At 39.3% G+C, this 19,978-nt stretch overlaps 2 protein-coding genes across 4 annotated transcripts in view; both read right to left on the bottom strand.

The window, feature by feature from the left end:
- The window catches only part of CTNND2 (catenin delta 2), a 924,458-nt gene that overhangs the window by 834,626 nt on the left and 69,854 nt on the right, over nucleotides 1–19,978 (bottom strand). The gene's annotated exons all lie outside the window — the stretch shown is intronic.
- Nucleotides 7,985–9,963, bottom strand: LOC112662893 (developmental pluripotency-associated protein 4-like; the record flags this gene model as incomplete). The annotated part of the gene is made up of 1 exon (XM_035710403.2): nucleotides 7,985–9,963. A coding segment is annotated over one exon (795 nt), but the record flags the coding sequence as incomplete, so codon positions are not given.

Below are 19,978 nucleotides of genomic sequence, written 5' to 3'. Positions count from 1 at the left end.
TCACTTTTAGTGGAGCATTCAGTAAATTACATGAGATAGTCAAAACTTGATTATAACATAGGCTTTATGTTCAATGGTCTTGCCCAACGGAAGGGTAATGTAAGTATTCTGTGCATGTTTAAAGTAGGATAGGCTAAGTTGTGGTGTTGGGTACATGAGGCGTATTAAATGCATTTTCAACTTAGAATATCTTGAATTTTTATGATTTTTTTTATCGGGATGTGACCCCATCACAAATTGAGGAAGATCTGTATTTGATATTCAAAAAAAAGGAAAACTATAGGGATGGTAAATGAATCAGTGGTTGCCAAGGGTTTTGAGGAAGGAAAACAAAGATGACCAGTGCAACCCAGGGGATATTTTAAAGCTGTTTCTCCATTGAACTGTAATGGTGGAGACGTGATAATATGCATTTTTCAAAACCCACAGAACTTTACAGCACAAGAGGGATACTTAGTGTATGCAAAGTTTAAAACTCATTTAGGAGATGGGGGAATCTAAGAGTGGAATGCAGAATGTGACAAAGAAATCTGCCGGTGTTACAAACATGGAATCATCTCGCTGAAGGCAGTAGGGGGGGCAAAGACAGAGTGACCTAGGTAACTTTGGAAGTGAGTGCAGACTGTGGGACTAAAGGAAAACCAATTGTCTTGAAGCACTGTAATCTAGTTTGTTTTCCACAGGGCTACAGGTTAACAATTCTGCTCCTCCTGTAAATGTAAACTGTAATTGAACACTAAAGTAAATGGATGGCAGATGGGTGGGAGGATTTCTCATATTTAGAGTCGGAAGTTACACAGGGAGGAAGTAGAATGATCCATGTGCTAAAAGGGAGTAGAGTTGTAGTATGTAGTTTCATATAGATACAGATGGCTACGTATGGAAACATTTATAGATAGGTGTATATACTCAGTACCCACACAAGTACTCCTTGCCCAGTCACCAGAAAGGGTCTAACACATGGATACCCCAGGAGCAAGGAGTACACCCCATTCTCCAATAAAAGGAACCAGGGCTCTCTGGAAACATGGCTGATCCCCAGAACGGTGGCAGGGACAGTACAAGATGAGCCTGGAGCATCTTGCAGCACCAGAAAACAAAGAAGTGCTAAAAAAAACTGCCATCAATGGTCCCCAGTATTACTTCAACAGATATGGTACTGAGGTTACCAAGTCCCACGGAATGAGGATATACAACATCCAATTCAGAACCATGATCAACACAGAGAATTGATTGGAAATGCAGGAAAATGCAGACATATTCTTTAATATAGCTTTAGAATTGTTAGCCATGTGATCATTATAGATTTGTGTGTGCAAAGCCAAATGTTTCCCCTTGAGACTCAGTCTACAAATTGCATGCATCAAGACCCAGGAACAAAGGCATATGAGCATCGTCTGCACGTTCCCATGGGCTTACTTAACCAGAAGGAAACGCATGCCATGTTTTTTCTATCAAATATATATTAACACAGCCATTATTATTAGAACTGCTAAGCCTATAAATTAACTTGTATTATTCATGATTGTGTCTGAGTAGGTTATATGCTGCTTTCTACAATGGTTCTCTCCCTTACATTCCACTTTGGTACAAAAGAAAAACAGGAAATATTCCATTAGTAATAGTTGTTCCTCACAACAGATATTCTCATCAGATATAGGGTACCACGCTATATTAACATTGAGATGGGACAGCATAAGCACCGCAGTCTGAAAATCAATCCCACTCCTCTGTCCAAAGGGATTCTAGAAACATGTGGCCACTCTTCTTCCTTTTCCTACTCTATGGCACCACATTAAACATCATACATTTAAAACAAAATGTGCAGACTTACAGTTATTGGAGCATAGCAAAACATGCTTGATTCACTTATTCCCAAGCATTTACTGAACACCCGCCACCTGGCAGGTCCTGTGCCAGGAGCTGAGCACCCCTCCCCCAAACACAGAGATGGAAAACTGCGATGCTCATCAGAGTTTACGGTCCAGCGGGGCGCAGAGATAGAAACAGCAGTCACAATGCAGCACAGTAAGTACTAAGATCAATCACTGCTTAAACTAACCCTAACTTTCACTGGGAATTCTTTAATTTAGAACCGGATCCCCTCAGGACCTTTCTGAGGCTCTGGGCCTTCAAATAAGTTTCATGCCAACTGTTCTGTGGCGCTTTCCAGAGCTACCAGAAGTTGATTTCCGCTACAACTAGACATTCTTCCTTACTGTTTCCCCCTCCTGGCTGGCCTGTCCACCACTTTGGCCTCACCTGCTTTCTTTCATCCCTCTATCACAGGCACTCACACTAAGGAAAATATAAACCACCACCCTTCACAGCAAAGTCAGCAACAGGAACCAACATCTCTGCACTTCCCAAAACACAGCAACATTTCGCAAGCCTGATCACAACCCCATCATTTCCTTAGCAGAGCCAATTATTAACTATCATATTTTACAGGCTCCCCAGTTGGTTATCTGTATCCTTGGAATTGTAAGTGTTTCCATGTTCATTTGCTCTTGAATTTAGAAACATGCTGCATTGACCATTTTTACATACCACTCCCAGCAAGGTCTGGAGTAGTACTCATAACCAAGCCTGTTGATATTTCTAAGCCAAAATGTGAGCATTCACATTAAGTGGGATGAACAGGGACTATATTTAACTGTGCATCAGTCCAGGTGAGATGTGGTCCCTAATGATTTTTCCATGAACATATAAAAGAACCTTTGGTTTTCAGAGTCTCATGCATCTCCAAATCACAGGTAAGGCACTGAGAACTTGCACTCATCAGACTAGCTAGCCCTTGAACAATCAACTACACATGCCAAATCTGATACCAAGATCTCTTAAAATGATTTCATCCTTCTTCAGTTATTTACTCCATCCCACTGGAACATGGATCCATTGGACTACAGTTTATAAAGATTTCAGCAGAACTGATCTGTACTGAAATACAAAGGGTACTTTCATTACAATGTTTACATGACCAGAAGCTCAGCGGTTTCAAACTTCATTATGTGTATTTACTACAAAAGACATTGAAAGTGGAAAGGAGAGTACTGACGACTACCAATAAAACATCCAAAATGATTCAGAGGGAATTAACTCGAGCCATAATGGCCCAAGTCCATCCACTAAGAAGGGAAAGGTGTCAGAATTATCACCACTGAGACTGCTTGGGAACACTTCAATCTGTGGTTTTCATGGAAGGAAGATTCCTAGAACTTAACTCCCTGGGAGTGATACAGGTTGAGAACTGAGCTAATATTTGAATGTTTATGCAAACTGCGACAGCACAAACTTTCTGTGATATGATGGAAAATCTGGATATTTCCATGATCAGATTTTTAACTATGGCAACCTTATTTTAAGCCTCTTAATACAACTGAATTCTAAATGGGCTCTCCACTTATTCTAGCATTCCATGGAATCATATCACTTTCAAAGTGATGTAAAGTCACACAATCAAACATAAAAGATGAATCTTCAGGACAGTCTAAATTCTGAAAGTATATGTGTGTCACAATAAACTGGCAAGATTCAAACATAGTCATCTTTTCTTAGACTCTATACTGGGAAGGTTATTTCAAAAATCAAGAAACACATTCCTAATGTCATTACCTAACTCTGAACTGACTCAACCTCTTTGGATATCCTGAAAGCATGAATCTAACAAATGATAAAGAAATAAGCCATGGTAGAAATGCCTATCTAATGCCAGGGAAAAGAGGCAAAAGTACTAAGTCAGGGTAGAATCAGGCCTCCAACTGCAAGTAACATTCCATCATCACCACCAAATACTGACTTATCACCAGGTGTACACAAGGATAAAGTAAAGCTCTGTTCTATACCAACATACAGGAACGGGTCACAGCTCACTAAAGGCTCACAATTTAGTCGGGGACAACCAAAAAAACAACTATAAACAATTAATGGCATATTTTGTCAAATACATGGTACAATCCATAACGGTTGAAGAGCTCAGGGTATGAGGGAAGTCACTGTCATACGGAAGGGAGAACTTGCATGAGTTCTCAATGGTACAGTAGAACTTAAGAAACAATACCAGCTATAAACACTGGCATTAATGATCCAGTCAATGAATCAAAGAATCAGTCCCTGAAGCAAAAAGCATGGAGACTTACAGTACCCTACTTTTTAAATATTGAGAAAATCACGTGCCCAGAAAAACTTGGCATCCTAAATGTAAGAACTGAATGTAACACCATATGCACTCAAGTGGAACTTCATATTTTTTACTATGTGAAATATATTTGCATATAATACATTATATTTTATACAGAAAATCCAAATCTAGTATCTAGCACAGTAGTTTTAAATGGTATTATGTACATTTTCTGAGCATTTGCTAAAGCTGCCATCTGAGCCATCATGTTAATTTGAGTTAAACTGCTAAGATTATGACATAAGCTTAAAAAGCAATTAAGAATAAGTATGACACTGATGATGAAAAAGAAGAAAGGCGTTTATTAAGGACGGTTGGCATTTGGGATGATACTCATAGTGTTTTCAAGGATTTACTATAGTAAATTAATTTTTAGCTTAATTTTGAAAAGCAATCTGATAAATTATAAGAAATGTCAAGCCACTGCCTGGAGCAATGTTTTGAAAATTAAATGTGCATTGCGTTAAATTTTTAAATGTGGATTACTACTTTTAACAAATGTTGATTTCTAAATTAAAATGAGCATTTTTTCATCTACTATAAAATATAATTTGCAATTACATCAATTGTGTTGTGTCAGAAAAACCATTAACTCAAAAAACAACTTCGTTTCTAACGCTTATTATAAGGCATGATTGTAATTTGGAGAGCGACCAAATTACTGGTGTGTGCATGTGGGTGTATGTATGTATGCAGGTATGCTATTGATTAAAATGAAAAGCGATGAACCTCTTAAATCAGCTAATTAAATGTCGTCATACTACTTTAAATGTGAGCCTAAAATCCTAGGATAAATTAGCCAACACCTGGAATCAGTACTTAAGGATCTATTTTTAAAGAAAGACATACTTTGTGACATGCAGTGGTGAAAATGGCTCTTCTATTTGTATCCATAACATATTTTGTATGGATCATATGAACTTTACCATAGTTTATGTTGAGTTAGATGTACTGATTATACATTAAGCCATAAGAAAGCATCCTAAAAATGAAAAGTTTACATTTAAAAGACATTACTAGAAATATATGAGGATTTTACATTCAGCCAACAAATACTTGTTGGGTTTCCTAGGAACCAACTGGGATCTGAGGCATGGAGGAAACTGAACCACTTCCTCACATAGTTTACAGAGGAGCTAAAATCTGACCTTGGCCTTCCAATTCCAAATGCCATGCTCTCTCCACCACACAACAAAGCTGCTTAATTGAGATCTGGGTAGACAGTATTAACTACAGAGAAGATAGTTAAATACTGCTTGGGGAACTTAAACACCATCTCCAGCGCTCAGTTTAATGGGTCAGCAGAATTGCTGATAGGATTTGGTTATTTCATTGCCCTCTTGATTGCACATATGAGTGCACATATGTAGCACAATGGACTGATCCTAAACTAGATTTTTCTAAAAGGCTGTCATGAAATAAGATGATTAATGACAAATAAATGTAATAGGCTATCAGAAGTTCTCTTCACATAAGTCAATACGTAAAGTAGCAAATGCTTCCATTTTGTGCATTTAAAAGCTAGATCCACCCAATTTCAATTTGCATTAGACAGGGTCGAGTCCTAGGTTTATATTATGCATTGCTTAAGTGCTAAAAAGTCAATTAAGCTTCTGATCTATTTTCATTTTGGCATTTAAAGATAAAGGGGAATAAGTATTCATGAACTCTCCCATTTCAATAATGAGAGGATCTGATTAGTAAAATCACATAGAGTTTAAGGCTTGAGGGGCACCTGGGTGGTTCAGTGGTTGAGCATCTGCCTTTGGCTCAGGTTGTGATCCCAGGGTCCTGGGATTGAGTCCCGCATCAGGCTCCCCCCAGCGACCCTGCCTCTCCCTCTGCCTATGTCTCTGCCTCTCTCTCTCTCTCTCTCTCTCTGTGTGTGTCTCTTATGAATAAGTAAATAAAATCTTTTTTTAAAAATTAAGGCTTGATAGCCCAACTTCTTTCTAGACACTGGATCTACAGGTAAACTGCCTGTTATGGACTGTTTGTATCTCCCAACTCTCCACTCCAAATTCATATGTTGACCCCTAACCCAGGGTAGCTGTATTTGGAGGAAAGAAAGAGGTAGGTAAGGTTAAATGAGGTCCTAAGGATGGGGCCCTGACTGAAAGGATCAGTGTCCTTAATGGAAGAGACATCAGACAGGTAGCTTGCATGTGCGTGCCTCCTCTCTCTCTCCGCTCCCATGCACTGAAGAAATACTATGTGCGGACAAAGCAAGAAGGTGGCCATCTGCTAGTCAGGAAGAAAGTCCTCACCAGGAACTGATTTGACCAGAACCTTGATCTTCCAGCCTCCAGAACTCAAAAAAATAAATTTCTGTTGTTTAAGCCCTCCAGTTTGCGGTATTTTGTTACAGCAGCCAGAGTCAACTAACACACTGCCCTTGGATGAAGAGAAGAAATTGGCAGTGTCTTAGATTAGGAACAGCATCAGACAGTGACATCCTCAGAAAGATATGTGCATGCTTTTCTGTTCCATTATCTTCCTTAAAAATCTTTAGTAAAATGGCTATCCCTATAAACTTAAAGTGCTATTGTAATGTAATAAAAGGATACGTGGTAATGTATCTCTACTTGAGGCATTTATTAGACAATGAAAGCATTACTACAATCAAATGTTCAAAACAGTCTAATGTCCCTGCCCTTGTGGAGCGTATATTCTACAAGAGAGAAATGAACACTACACACTGAAATAAACTAGTACTTTAGAAATGTCCAGCTGTGTTGGAGAAACCAAGCAGAGAAAGTGAATTGGAATTGCTGGGTGAGATGCTGCTTTCTTAAATGGAGTGGATCAAGATGTCTTCCCTGAGATCACCGGCATCTGAATAAGGATGAGACAGCACCTGAGGGGCAGGAATCAAATTAATTACATTAATTAGAACTGCAGGTCATTATCATTACTCCATGTTTGCAATCCTTGCAATTCCAGCTCTATTTCAAGTCTTAGGACTATTAGAATGTTTCTTAATTCTGTAAAAAATGTGTTCTTTAGTTTAGAGGTCAATTTGGAAATAGACCAAATCCCTTCTGTCCTCCCATAACTACAAGCCCGGAAACTATGCTGAGGCTGACATGACAGGGCCCCTATTTATTTTTCTAGGTTCCTAGTTCACATTCCCCCACTGAGCAGACACTGTAGGGATCTCTCCATCATTTATTCCTTTCTTAGTCCATTTTTCAGGGGCCATGGCTTTTGTGTTGAATTGACTTAAACACCACACTGTGACAAAACCTAGGGTAGTAAATGGTCAGCAACCCAGGTCTCAGCTAATCCAAGCAGGTCATTTCATTGACCTCAGTGAACAATACACATGTGGGCAAAACCTAAGATAGACAAATAAAGGCAAACCTGAGTATTTCTGTTTGGTGACAAGAAAAAGAAGGTTCCTTTCTGCAGTAGATGTACTTGGAAATGTGACATTCAGAATTGTTGCAATCTTTGTTTTATGATAATGGAAGATGCCTGGAATCAAGCTTCCTCTTAAAGAGGAAAAGTGAAGGCAATCACATAGACAAGTCATAGAACCCTGATCAAACCATGCTTGAAGCCCACAATACCTGCAGACTTTTCAAATAAGTCAAACAATAAATTGCTATGATCACTCAATTCTGAGTGGAATTTTTTTCCTGCTTTATAGGGCCAAAGCAACCTGATCTGTCATCTCCCCACCGCAAAACAAAACAAAACAAAGCAAAACACACACACACACAAAAACAAAACAAAACAAAACACTTAAAAGTACATACACACTCAGATATGGGCTTTAATAAAACCCTACAATTGGGCTTTTTCAGAATTTATTTTTTTTAACATTTTTAACATTTATTGAGGATTCCTGCCCAAATCTGTCCATATCCTAATGGTTACAAACTTTCTAACTCTACTACTCCTTCCAGTACATTAGAGAGGGGGAAAAATTTTTCATAATCTCCAAATCCACAACAATAAAACAATGTTGGAAACTGCCATAAGAACACGAGTGAAAAAAAAATCTTTTCTAAGAACTGCAGGACTATAAATTTAGGAAGGACACAAAAAATTATAAATGAATCAAACTCATCAAATTATATACATTAAACGTATAGCTTTTTTTTAATGTTACTCATACTTCATTTGAGTGGTTTTAAAAAAAGAATCATGCCAAAGAAAACCATGATTTTTAGCTTAATTCTGAGTTAAGAATATTAAGAATTTGCCCACAATGCATATGGCCTCCTATATACAATAGATGATTTTATATACAATTTAAAATCCAATACATTATGAATTTATGATTCAGAAGTACCCTTAAATATTTTTAAGCAGTAGAAACACACATGATAGTTACAAGTAAAAATAATACCCGCAAAGTGTTCCATATTATTATCCCAGAGACATACCATAGAGGTCTCAGGTTATTAAGAAAACATCAAAAAATGTTTTCTATATTAAGAGTATGTTTTTGGGAGTGGGAAAGAATAACAGCTTTCCCTTTGGTTTAAAATACTCAACAGCCTGAAGTCACGAACCTAAGAAGGTGTAGCGGTCTCTGGAGGAGTTGGAATTGCAGAGAAATCCAGTGTGGAAGCACACCTGTACTTTCCACTCCACCCCCCACCCCCAAACCCTCTGCTAGGCGAGGCTCAGGTTCCCACTTTAAAAGAAGTTAAGGTCACTTCTATTTCAGAAGGGTAAACGTTTGGTAGCATGAATGACTTTTTCTTCTTATTAAATAGAAGAAATGGTAATTTCTGAAATGCTCTTCCAATTTAAAATCTAAGAGCTCCTGCATCTCAACCCATGAAGCCACAGGCCCCAGTGGAGGTTGGAGGGTAACATCTGTAATGCACTAGCCTGTGTCCCTGTAAGCAGGCAGCATGGAGGGTGTGAGCAGCCTACAGTCCGGCCATCAGTGTCACCACGGAGTTGACTGTAGTTCTCTTTGTACCATTGATTATAATCACAGCTGTGTCCCTTTTCCTGCTATTGAAAGCTCATTGGAGGCTTTTCATTAACACCTTATTCCTGCGAACACATTTGGGACACAGCATATTGTCCTCCAGCTGTGGGGGTGGAAAGTTACAAGCGGGGAGCAAGAAGAGGGCGCATACTCTCCCCCGCTTTTCAGGCACCCAGGTTTGTCCTGCATGAAATTGCAGGTGAACCCAACCTTCTGTGCCTGCAGGCATACTTCTCCCATGGACCACACACCACTTGGCACCATGGGCCTCCTGTGGCGATGCCACTGTCTCCATCTTCCCAGCCCTGGCTGCAATTCTGGACCAGGAGGCAAACATGGAATCTGGGGCCAAAGTGGTCACAACAACAGTATTGACCACCTCCAGGAGAGCATCAGACCTCTCAGGAGGGGCAGCCACTTCAGGAGGGTAGGTTCCATCAGAAGGTATCTTTGTTCCAGGACTTTCCAGAGACATTTCCCCCTTGTCCATCATCAACCTTCTTTGTGTCTGGGTGAGAATCTTGGGCTCCTCTGAGGTGACAGGAAAGTTCTTCTTTTGATCTGGGTAAGCATATTCGCAGGTTCGCTTATATACATCTAATTTCTGGCCTTTGGTGCTCAGCTGGAGTTCTTGGCACCAGGCCCACAGGATGTCTTGGTGAAGCAAGTTGGCTGGTGGTAGTTTCAAAGGTAATGGAGGAACTGGGATTTCTTTCGAATTCTTACTCTTGTACTCTCTTGTTCCGTCTTTTCTGAACAGGAAGCTTTGCCTTCTTTTATAGATCTCTTCCGTTTGGTCCCACTTGCTGAGGTTCCTGGTAACTTTGGTTCACCATACGCCTGCTGTTTCTCTTTGGCTTCTTCCAATACAGGTTGGGATTGGCCAGCCAGATAGTCCCCCTCCCCCCCACTTCGTGGAGCCCTTTTTGCCTTTTGCTTTCTCCATATCCAAAGAGAAGTCAAGGTTGACAAAAAGTCTTACTCCTGAAATCCAAAATCTCATTTGTACTACATTCTTCTAGAATAAAATGAAATAGCATAGCTCTGCCTTAGCCACCCAAACCCTGGAATGTCATTACAATCTGAAGTATCTTCTTTAATTTATCATTTTAATAGCCTGAATAACTCTCATCCACTACCACTTGTTATGGAAGTCTATTCAACTATTTCTACTATTAATTGGGTCTTGTATGAACTGGCATGCATTTTCAAATACTTCCCTAGCAACTGATATTTTTGGTGGTACATAAACCTCATCTTATGTCAGCATCCACTTTGTAGAACAGTCCACATGTGTTTTAAAGCAAACATTTAAATAAGTGTTTTAATCAAAATGTTAAGAAGGCTTTCAAATGAAGCTGTAATTTGCACGCTTTCCTGCATGTCACTGATGGGCACACTTATTCACTGCTCCAGGTAAATCCCATAATAATTTGAATAATTATTTGAGAAGTATAATCTATTACAGCTATGACAAAATGGCTATTTGTGCTATTTTTATAATTTTTAGATTTTTTAAAATTTATGCTTGCTATGTACCTGACATATATTCGCATCACCTATGTATTTTATTTATCTTGTGTATCTACAATCCCAGCATATGCCATTTTAACACTGATGAAAGTCAAATATTTCAAAGTTCAATTAGGTGCTATCTAAAACATTTAAAATTGTGCCAATGAAAAAAATAAAATAAAATAAAATTATGCCAATGCAAATTTTAAAATGTGAGTAAAATGTGTAAAATGTGTCTATACGTTGAAACAGAATGCATTTCTGTGTATCTACAGAGAACAACCAGAAATTTCATACATAGGAGCAAAGACATCTTGACATTGCAGAACACTTGAGTTCCCAGTGGACATGCATTTAATTAAAAGACGTGGTAGGGACGCTGGGTAGCTCAGCGGTTGGGCGCCTGCCTTCGGCTCAGGGCTTGATCCTGGAGTCCCGGGATCAAGTCCCACATCAGGCTCCCTGCATGGAGCCTGCTTCTCCCTCTGCCTGTGTCTCTGCCTCTGTGTCTCTCATTAATAAATAAATAAAATCTTTAAAGTAAATAAAAAAGACATGGTAGACAACGGTAGTTCAAGTCCACATGGTGAGATATTGCTGATAGATGTAGTAACACTATAATGGATGGCTAATGTAAATAGTTCTATGACAGGCAGATCCTTCTAAAATTTATCTTAAAGTTTGCAAGCAGTAGTGACAGCACCTAGGCTCATGGGATGGAGAACTACATCGTACATGTGAAAAACCAAATGAATGGCACCTGGCCAGGTGGAAAGAGGAAGCTACACAGCAAATGATGAGCTATTGCTGGTTGAGGCTAAGCTACTTTGAATCATATCCAAGATGCAGTTTTAATGGGCAAATGTCAAGGATCTTGCTAGAAATCCCCAGGTCTCATTCTAAAGAGGACTCTGCAATGCAGCCCAAATATAGAGTTTTCTCTACTTGATCAAAATAAAATAAAATATCAAATGAAAGTATAGTAGCAATATTACTATAATTTTGGTTGTAAGATTACAATGGAGATTGAGATTTAAGATTTCTAAACAAGGTAAGTGAGTTGGTATTTCCATTATTGAGATCAACTAGAGCTAAGCTATAATTGACCAGGGCAGATTTAACAGCAGATTTAGATTATAACAAGTAAATACTATTTGAGAACTTACTTTTAAGCTCTTCTCTCATTTTGTAGGATTTTCATTAATGAGAATTTTGTGGATGCCAAGATCCTACTTGCTAAAGGAATTATGCCTGCAAGTTATATATAAAAACCCAAATCCCTACAAAACGAACGTTCATTAAGACAGGGCAGACATCATTAAGGAGTGACATACAGCCAGATGTAGAAATGACATGAACACTGCCATGAACAAAATGAAAATGAAAAAGAAATTTAATTCAAAACCATAAAAAATGTGAAGTTTCTGTACCTATGAATCAAAATTAACATTAAATATTAATTAAAACCAAATCAAATATGCCATTCAGGTAACAGGGCTTGTGCCAGCAATCTGTTAATACTTACACAGTATTGTAATACTGTAATTATATGTATGTATACTATGTATACATACTTATAATTATGTATGTATGTATATATAATTATATATACATATATGTATATATAATTATATAGTATACATACATGTATACTATAATGCTCCCTGGGCATTTCAGCAAAAGCAGGTCTTCTAAGGAGAGCAGCTGAAAAGAGCTGCCATCAGCCTCCTCCAAGACTAGCTAAGAGGTGAGGTGTCTGGTCCTAACTTTGGGAGAGCAGAGAAGAAGTCTCCTCTCCGACCCCCCAGGCCACTGATGGGGTCTCCAAGATAGCCATTGAGATACAAGGGAGTGTCTGGGAGGAAGAGGGATAGCTTCTCATTGCACCTGTTGGCCAGTTGAGCTGCAAGAGCCTGAGTCCACCCTGGTACTCACATACAGAGTGCTCTGAGGGCCTGTCTAGTGTCCCTGGGCCTGGGGGCTGGCACATGTCTGAAAACATATACAGCATGGGGCAGCCATCATGGGCAGGGTAAGGAAAGAGGGCAAGGAGAGATTAAGTCTGGTCATCCTTTCTTTGCTAAGAAAAGTAAGTGTGAAGTTCCCATCAGCTACCTGGAGAAAACAAAAGTTAGCCTGAGCCTTTCGGTGGCATCCTTGCCCCATAGGGTAGAGCGCTGAGGCAAGGAGATTACAGAAACAAGATATGGTCAGGGGTCTTCTGTGCACAGGACCAGCTTAAAGACAGGAGAGAATTTCAGGAGTTTATGAGTGTGTCACCCATGAAAGCTACAGGGATCAGGGGTTCATGCAGAACTAGCATTTGGGACCTGCCATATTAGAGCCCCACAGCTGGCTGAATTAGTACAACCACTCTGCCCCTAAGTGGCTCAGCAGAAGCCGAGAGCACAGAGTGAGGACAGCAGACAGCCAGCTAGGCTGCTGATTCACCAACACAACTCCATCCCACTGGTCAGGGTGGGGGCAGCTTTGACCTGTAGTTATGATGGAAATTCAGAATCAAGCTGGACTTGGAGCATGAAAATTGTGTGTGGTTATTAAAATCAGACAGCTTCTCTATCTGAAAGAGACCAGGAGTGGAGACTGCTAGGTCTCCACGGAAACGTTAGGGGATTCCACAGGACCTGCTGGAAGGCAGAGGCTATCGAAGGCACTCGCCCTGACCTTGGGGATGTGGGCACGTTCACTTCAGAGGATACTATGATTCAGCTCAAACAGGACTAGGGCCTTATGTAGCACAGCAGAGGAAAGATGTTCTTTATGCTTAAAAATACTACTACAAAATAAGAATATTAATGTTGGAAAGAAGCACATAATCTGAACTCAGAAATTGAGGACAACAGACTAAACTAAAACTTCATTAAAAAAAAATTTCGGGAGAGTTTCAAAATTTGATTAAGGAAAGGTATATATTATGGGACTTTCTTTTTTCCACTTCTCCTTCATCCAGTATCAAAACCATACATTACATTTCCTTCCAGAGGATAAGAACATCATGAGTTTGCTGGGTGATCATGGTTCTTAAACACATGCTGGCTAATTAAACATGGAAATCAATTAATGATGAAAAGGCAGGAGGGAGGGAAGAATGGATAGATGAAAATAAGGAAATGTATTGTTTATTTTGGGTCTAGACATTATGGCAAGGGCTTCAGCATTAATACAGGGATGCCTATGAATTCATTAATTCACTAACTAAATGTATTAATTCCTTCAACTATGTATGAGTCCATGAGCCAGTGTTTAATTCCCACAGCCAGAAAGGGGGCACAGGGCGGGAATCTCATCTGAAGCAAGCCAACTGGCTGCAGTGTCTGCATTCCTAACCTCTAAGTCTGTTAGGTTGAAGTAGCAATAAGGTACTGGCAACAGGTTGTACTGGAATAAGCAAGTCTAAGAAAATAAGAATGTACCAAAGAATGTGTGTGCATGTGTGTGTGTCACAGGCATTAGAAAAGGAAAGCTCATATGAGCCAACTGAAACTAAGCCTCAACTATGAGTCAACTTACAAATGAAGGTGCCAGGTACTTGATAAAGCAGGTAATTGTAGATGAGGATATAAGCAGAGGGAAGGAGATACAATTTGCTTCCAAGACCTATTTTTCTTTTTAGAACCTTTTCAGAGGCTTATAAATAAGCTTAATAAGTTTTTTTCTTTCCTCATAGACTATCGGTTCCTTGTGGGGAAGGGCTGCGCATTTCTCTGAGATCCTACTTCAATGTCTGTACAATAGGAGTTCAATAAATATTTAATTCAAAGTGCTAAACCAGGCTTTGTGAATAGGAGAGAGAGGAAAAAAAGGAATATAGATTTTAAAAGAAACCAAAATCTGTCTCTATTTTCTTAATGGAAGAAAAATAACCGCAAAACCTCAAGTACTTTCCTTTCCTGATACTTCTGCTCACCAACCAGGAGTGTTCAGAGTTCTGTAGCTGTGAGGCAGCAACTAATAAATGTTTACTGTGTTCTTCTCCATTAAAGTCTTCCTGAAGATGTACTGAGGCGTGGGGAGAGGTGAAGCAAAGAATTCAAAAGGAAGGGTGTCTTGGTGGCTCAGCTGGTTAAGTGCCCAACTCTTGATTTCAGCTCAGGTCATGATCTCAGGTCCTGCTTTGGGCTCTGTATTCAGCAGGGAGTCTGTTTCTCTCTCCCTCTTTCTCACTCTCCCTACCTCCTGTCTGTCCCCCCTGCTCATGCACGCACACTCTCTCTCTCAAATAAATAAATAAATCCTTAAAAAAATTCCAAGGATTCTCCTTGTTTCTTAGGGACTTTGGGTGTATCCATGTAACCTACTGGCCACAGTTTTTATCACAATACAATAAATATATTTTGAATAATTTAACTATAAAAACGACAAAGAAAAATATTAGAATGAGGTCTCAGATGTGCCCACACATGCCAGCAAAAAAAAAAAAAAATATATATATATATAATAGGAGATATATATATATATATATCTCCTATTTCCCTACAACTAGCTTTATTATCCCAAGCTGGAGCCATCAGTTGGTGGAAAATTAAATTTTATGGTAATAAGGTAACTCTAGCCAGATTAAATAATTTAAACAGCTGAATGCAGTCTTTACCCGTATGCCTATGAATCAATGCTCAGAATTTTCAGGGTCTGGCCTTCCCCTCTTCCTCCTCAAGGTGCTGCCCAATTGGTATGTGAGCCGAGTGCAATGACAGGGACATGGACTCTTGGAATGCTCTGGCAGTCCCTGTTCTGGACTGTTCCACAGCTGGAGGGCTGCAGGACTGCTGGTGCTCTCCCTCGGCATCCTGTCAAGGCTTGCTCCAGAAGCTGGAGCCTGGGGACACCTCACAGTGTCTTCTCAGTCTTCATAGGAAGGGTCAAATCAGCTTCCCTGCAGACTCAAGTGAGTCAACAGGTGTCTAATCCTCTTGAGGTCTGGATCCAGAACAGAACAATCTCTGCTGCCTCCTGGATTGTCCAGCCCCTTTTGCCTGGCCTTGGCATCGTCTTCAGCAAACTGTCTAGGAAGAGTCTCAACAGACTCCTGGGCTCTGTCGTGGCAGTTTCGGACTTGCGCCCTGCTCTGGGGATCTCACAGTGGCATGGGAGAGCTATAAATAAGGCTGCACTCTGAAAAAATCCTCACAATTTACTTTGACGAGACTGTTCTGGGTAGCATGCAGTGCTTCTTTTATTGCTAAATAAAGAAGCCTCAGTAGGCCTCAGCCTTTGGCTTTCTCCTTCATTTTTCTAATATGTGTTCTCTTTCAGAACTTATGGTAGGAAGAGGAGACACAGGGCCACATGTCTGGCTGCTCGCTCCCCCTATTTTTGCCTCACCTCTTTCCTACACCCACAGAGGCAGGATTGTGAGCTCCCACCTTCTCATCTGATCTAGACACAGATATGAAACTCTATAGTCTAATCTGTCTGTCCTGGTTATTGATATGTCACAGGGGATTAAAAACATGGAAAACCCTTTTATATCTATGCATGCCATGGCATTCATGGCTCTGTCATGCTAGAAGGTCAAGAAAGCCAACTCGAAAATCAAAACAGACTCTCCATGCTGGGTGACATCTAGTATCTCCTTCCCTGGAACTATAAATCTTATGGCCCAACCAGAGGGAAAATAGTGGAATGGAACAAGTCTACAGGTAGAAATTAAAATGCATTGGGGAGCCTGGTGGGCTCAGTCAGTTAAGCATCTGACTTCTTGGGGATCCCTGGGTGGCACAGCGGTTTAGTGCCTGTCTTTGGCCCAGGGCGCGATCCTGGAGACCCAGGATCGAATCCCATGTCGAGCTCCCTGCATGGAGCCTGCTTCTCCCTCTGCCTATGTCTCTGCCTCTCTCTCTCTCTCTCTCTCTCTCTGAGTGACTATCATAAATAAATAAAAATTAAAAAAAAAAACATCTGACTTCTTATTTCACCTGAGGTTGTGATCTCACAGGTCGGGAGACTGAGCACTGTGTGCTTAATTAAGATTCTCTCTCTTCCTCTCCCTATGACCTTCCTCCCCCCAAATAAAAAAAAAAGTTAAAGAAATTAAACAACTTTTGTATTTGCAAAATATTATATATATGACATTCACTTCTCTCTCAAAATTGACAGCACAGCCTATACTTACAAACACTGTGGTAAATTAATATAAGGACACCAATCCCAAATAAGATGTGCTCATAAAGGGTTTCAGATATTCAAATAAAATTCTCTTGGTCTTCTACTCTAGATATGGAATTTACTTTCTCAATTTACAGAACTGCTCCTATTTGTATTTTTTTCTATATGGCCTGTAAATCAATGTACTCCTCTGATATAAAGCGTTCTGTGAATGGGGCATTCACTAAGATAGTTGTTGGATTTCTATCAATCAAGTCAATACTCAAAACTTCAGGCATTGTATGAAGTGGGTTTTAAAAGATGTTCACTCTCTGAACTTGCACTAAATGCCAGGTTCAGTTCATTCACAAGCTATTTGGCAATAACTGACAGCCTCAGGACTATCACAGTAACAGAAATTATCCTCCATGGTAAATTAAGCTTTCAGAGGGATTTACAGTTAACCACCATTTATTGAGCAAAATACTAATGTCTGTGATAGTCTCTAACAATGTTTATTCCCCCACAGGTTACAAAAATAAAAATTTCTACTTGTACCTTTAATTCCTATGAATTTTTTTCTGGGTAATATAATTTTGGCTAGTTGTCAAAATACTGTCTCTATTATTTTCTATTGATTTTTTTAAAAACATGTAACATATAAACTAAAGGCCTAAAATTCATTCGTTAATGGTTTCCTTTGTTGGGCAGAAACCTTTTAGATAGTGACACTGTCCCACATGTTTATTTTTACTTTTGTTGCATGTGTTTTTGGTGTCACATGCAATAAGTTATTGCCAAATCAACATCAAAAAGCTTCTTTCCTGGGACACCTGGGTGGCTCAGCGGCTGAGCGCCTGCCTTCGGCTCAGGGCATGATTCCAGAGTCCCAGGATCGAGTCCCACATCGGGCTCCCTGCATGGAGCCTGCTTCTCCCTCTGCCTATGTCTCTGTTTCTCTCTGTCTCTCATGAATAAATAAATAAAATCTTAAAAAAAAAAAAAAAGCTTCTTCCCTATGTTTTCTCCTAGGAGTTTTACAGTTTTTTTTTTTAAAGATTTTATTTATTTATTCATGAGAGACACAGAGAGAGAGAGAAAGAGAGAGAGGCAGAGACACAGGCAGAGGAGGAGCAGGCTCCATGCGGGGAGCCCGACACGGGACTCCATCCCAGGACTCCAGGATCATGCCATGGGCCGAAGGCAAGCACCAAACCACTGAGCCACCCAGGGACCCCCAGTTTCAGGTTTTAAATTCAAGTCTTTAATCCATTTGAATTGATCTTTTCATAGGGTATAAGACAAGGTTAAATTTCATTCTTTTTCATACAGAGATTCAATTTTCCCATCACCTGTTATTGAAGAGACTACCCTTTGCCCATTGTGTATTCCTGACACTTTTGTCAGAGACAGTTGACTTTCTAAGTGTCAGTTTATTTCTGGGCTATTTTGTTCCATTGCTCTATTTGTTTCTATGACAGTTCCATACTGTTCTGATTACTATAGTTTTGTAATAAAGTTTGAAATCAGGTAATGTGATACCTCCTTCTTTTGTCTTCTTTCTCAAGATTGCTTTGGCTGTTCAGAATCTTTTGTGGTCCTACACAAATTTCAAGATTTTTTTCCCTGTGTTTGCAAAAATGCTACTGGGATTTTTATAGAGACTGCACTGAAACTGTACATCACTTTGGATAATGTGGACATTTAACAATATTAATTTAATCACAGTGATTGATCTATGGAAGCTTTTCCATAAATCATGGCTCCTTTATAGATCCCAATTCAGTAGCAAAGAGTCAGTTAAATTCTATTTTCACTTAAATACAACTTTAAACAAGCCAAGTAACCCCCAATAAGAAAACAACAACTCAAGTTTACTAAGAGTGAACTAATAGTTTTTCCTCAGTAGGAAGGATTTCTCATTCTTTAAGTAATGATATACATATTACTGATAAAGCCCACTCATGTAGTACCTAATGCATACCAGTACTATATTAAATGCTTTAAATTTATCATTTTATGTAAACCTCCAAAACTAGCAAATAGGATGGCACTGCAATCTCCATTTGAAAGAGAAGGAATGAGTCTCAGAGATGTGTAGCAATCGGTAGAAAGAGATTATGAATAAAATCATACCTTGACCTCTATGTGATACCTCTTCCATTAAGTTCCTAATAACAGTCTAGGTCTGTATTTCTAACACCATGTTTGGGGAGGAGGTCATAAATTATGATACAATTTGAAATAAAAAGAAATTTGGCTGAGAACAAATTCTGGTGATGTGATAAAAAAAGATAAATAGTGTATGATTTTCATATTCTTCAAAGCAACTTATTTTAGGATAAAAAATTATAATCTAACAAAAGATTCATACAATACCTGGTTTGTGTAACAAATGATTAATTTCAACTAGTATGTGGCCTCTATGATGGGCTCCACACCCTAGTATTCATTCCTTCCCTATGAATAACTTCCCTCTTAAGTAACAACCAGCAACATGAGGTGCCTGGGTGGCTCAGCAGTTAAGCATCTGCCTTCAGCTTGGGTCATGATCCAGGGTCCTGGGATTAAGCCCTGCTCAACAGGGAATCTGCTTCTCCCTCTTCCTCTGCCCTTTCCCCTGTTCATGCTCTACCTCTCATTAATTAATTAATTAAAAAAAAAAACCTGGCAACATGGATAGGATGTCATTTCCATGAGTAGGCTAAAGATTGTGAACTTGTATTGCTAGTAGACTCTCTATTGTTTCTTTGCTTGCACACAGTGATGAAGCAAGCTGCCATACTGAAGAGGCCAACATGGCAAGAAACTAAGGGAAGTCACTGGCCAAAAGCCAATGAGGATATGAAAACCTCAGTTTGATACTGGCAAGGAACTCCATGCTATGAAGACCTACTGATTGAGAATGGATGTGTTGTATTCTTCCCCACTCAACCCTTCAGATGAGACCACAGATCATGATTCGGGCCTTGTGAAAGACTATGAAACAGAGGGCCCATCTGAGCCATGCCCAATTTCTTACCCATAGAAACTAGAAGATGATGAATGTATACTGCTGTAAGCTTCTAAGTTTTACATTTTTGTTATAAAACAACAAATAATGATACATACAATATTACTGTTAAAATAATTCAATTATTCTAACTACTGATAATTATATTTAATTTTAATTTCCTTGAATCCATATCCTGAGCATAATTTTAATACTTATATCAACAATTCAA

Source organism: Canis lupus, chromosome 34 (assembly GCF_003254725.2).
Source record: "Canis lupus dingo isolate Sandy chromosome 34, ASM325472v2, whole genome shotgun sequence".
In the NCBI taxonomy this organism is placed as follows: Eukaryota; Metazoa; Chordata; class Mammalia; order Carnivora; family Canidae; genus Canis; species Canis lupus.
Note: the sequence above shows the minus strand (reverse complement) of the source record. Positions and strands in the feature narration are given on the sequence as shown.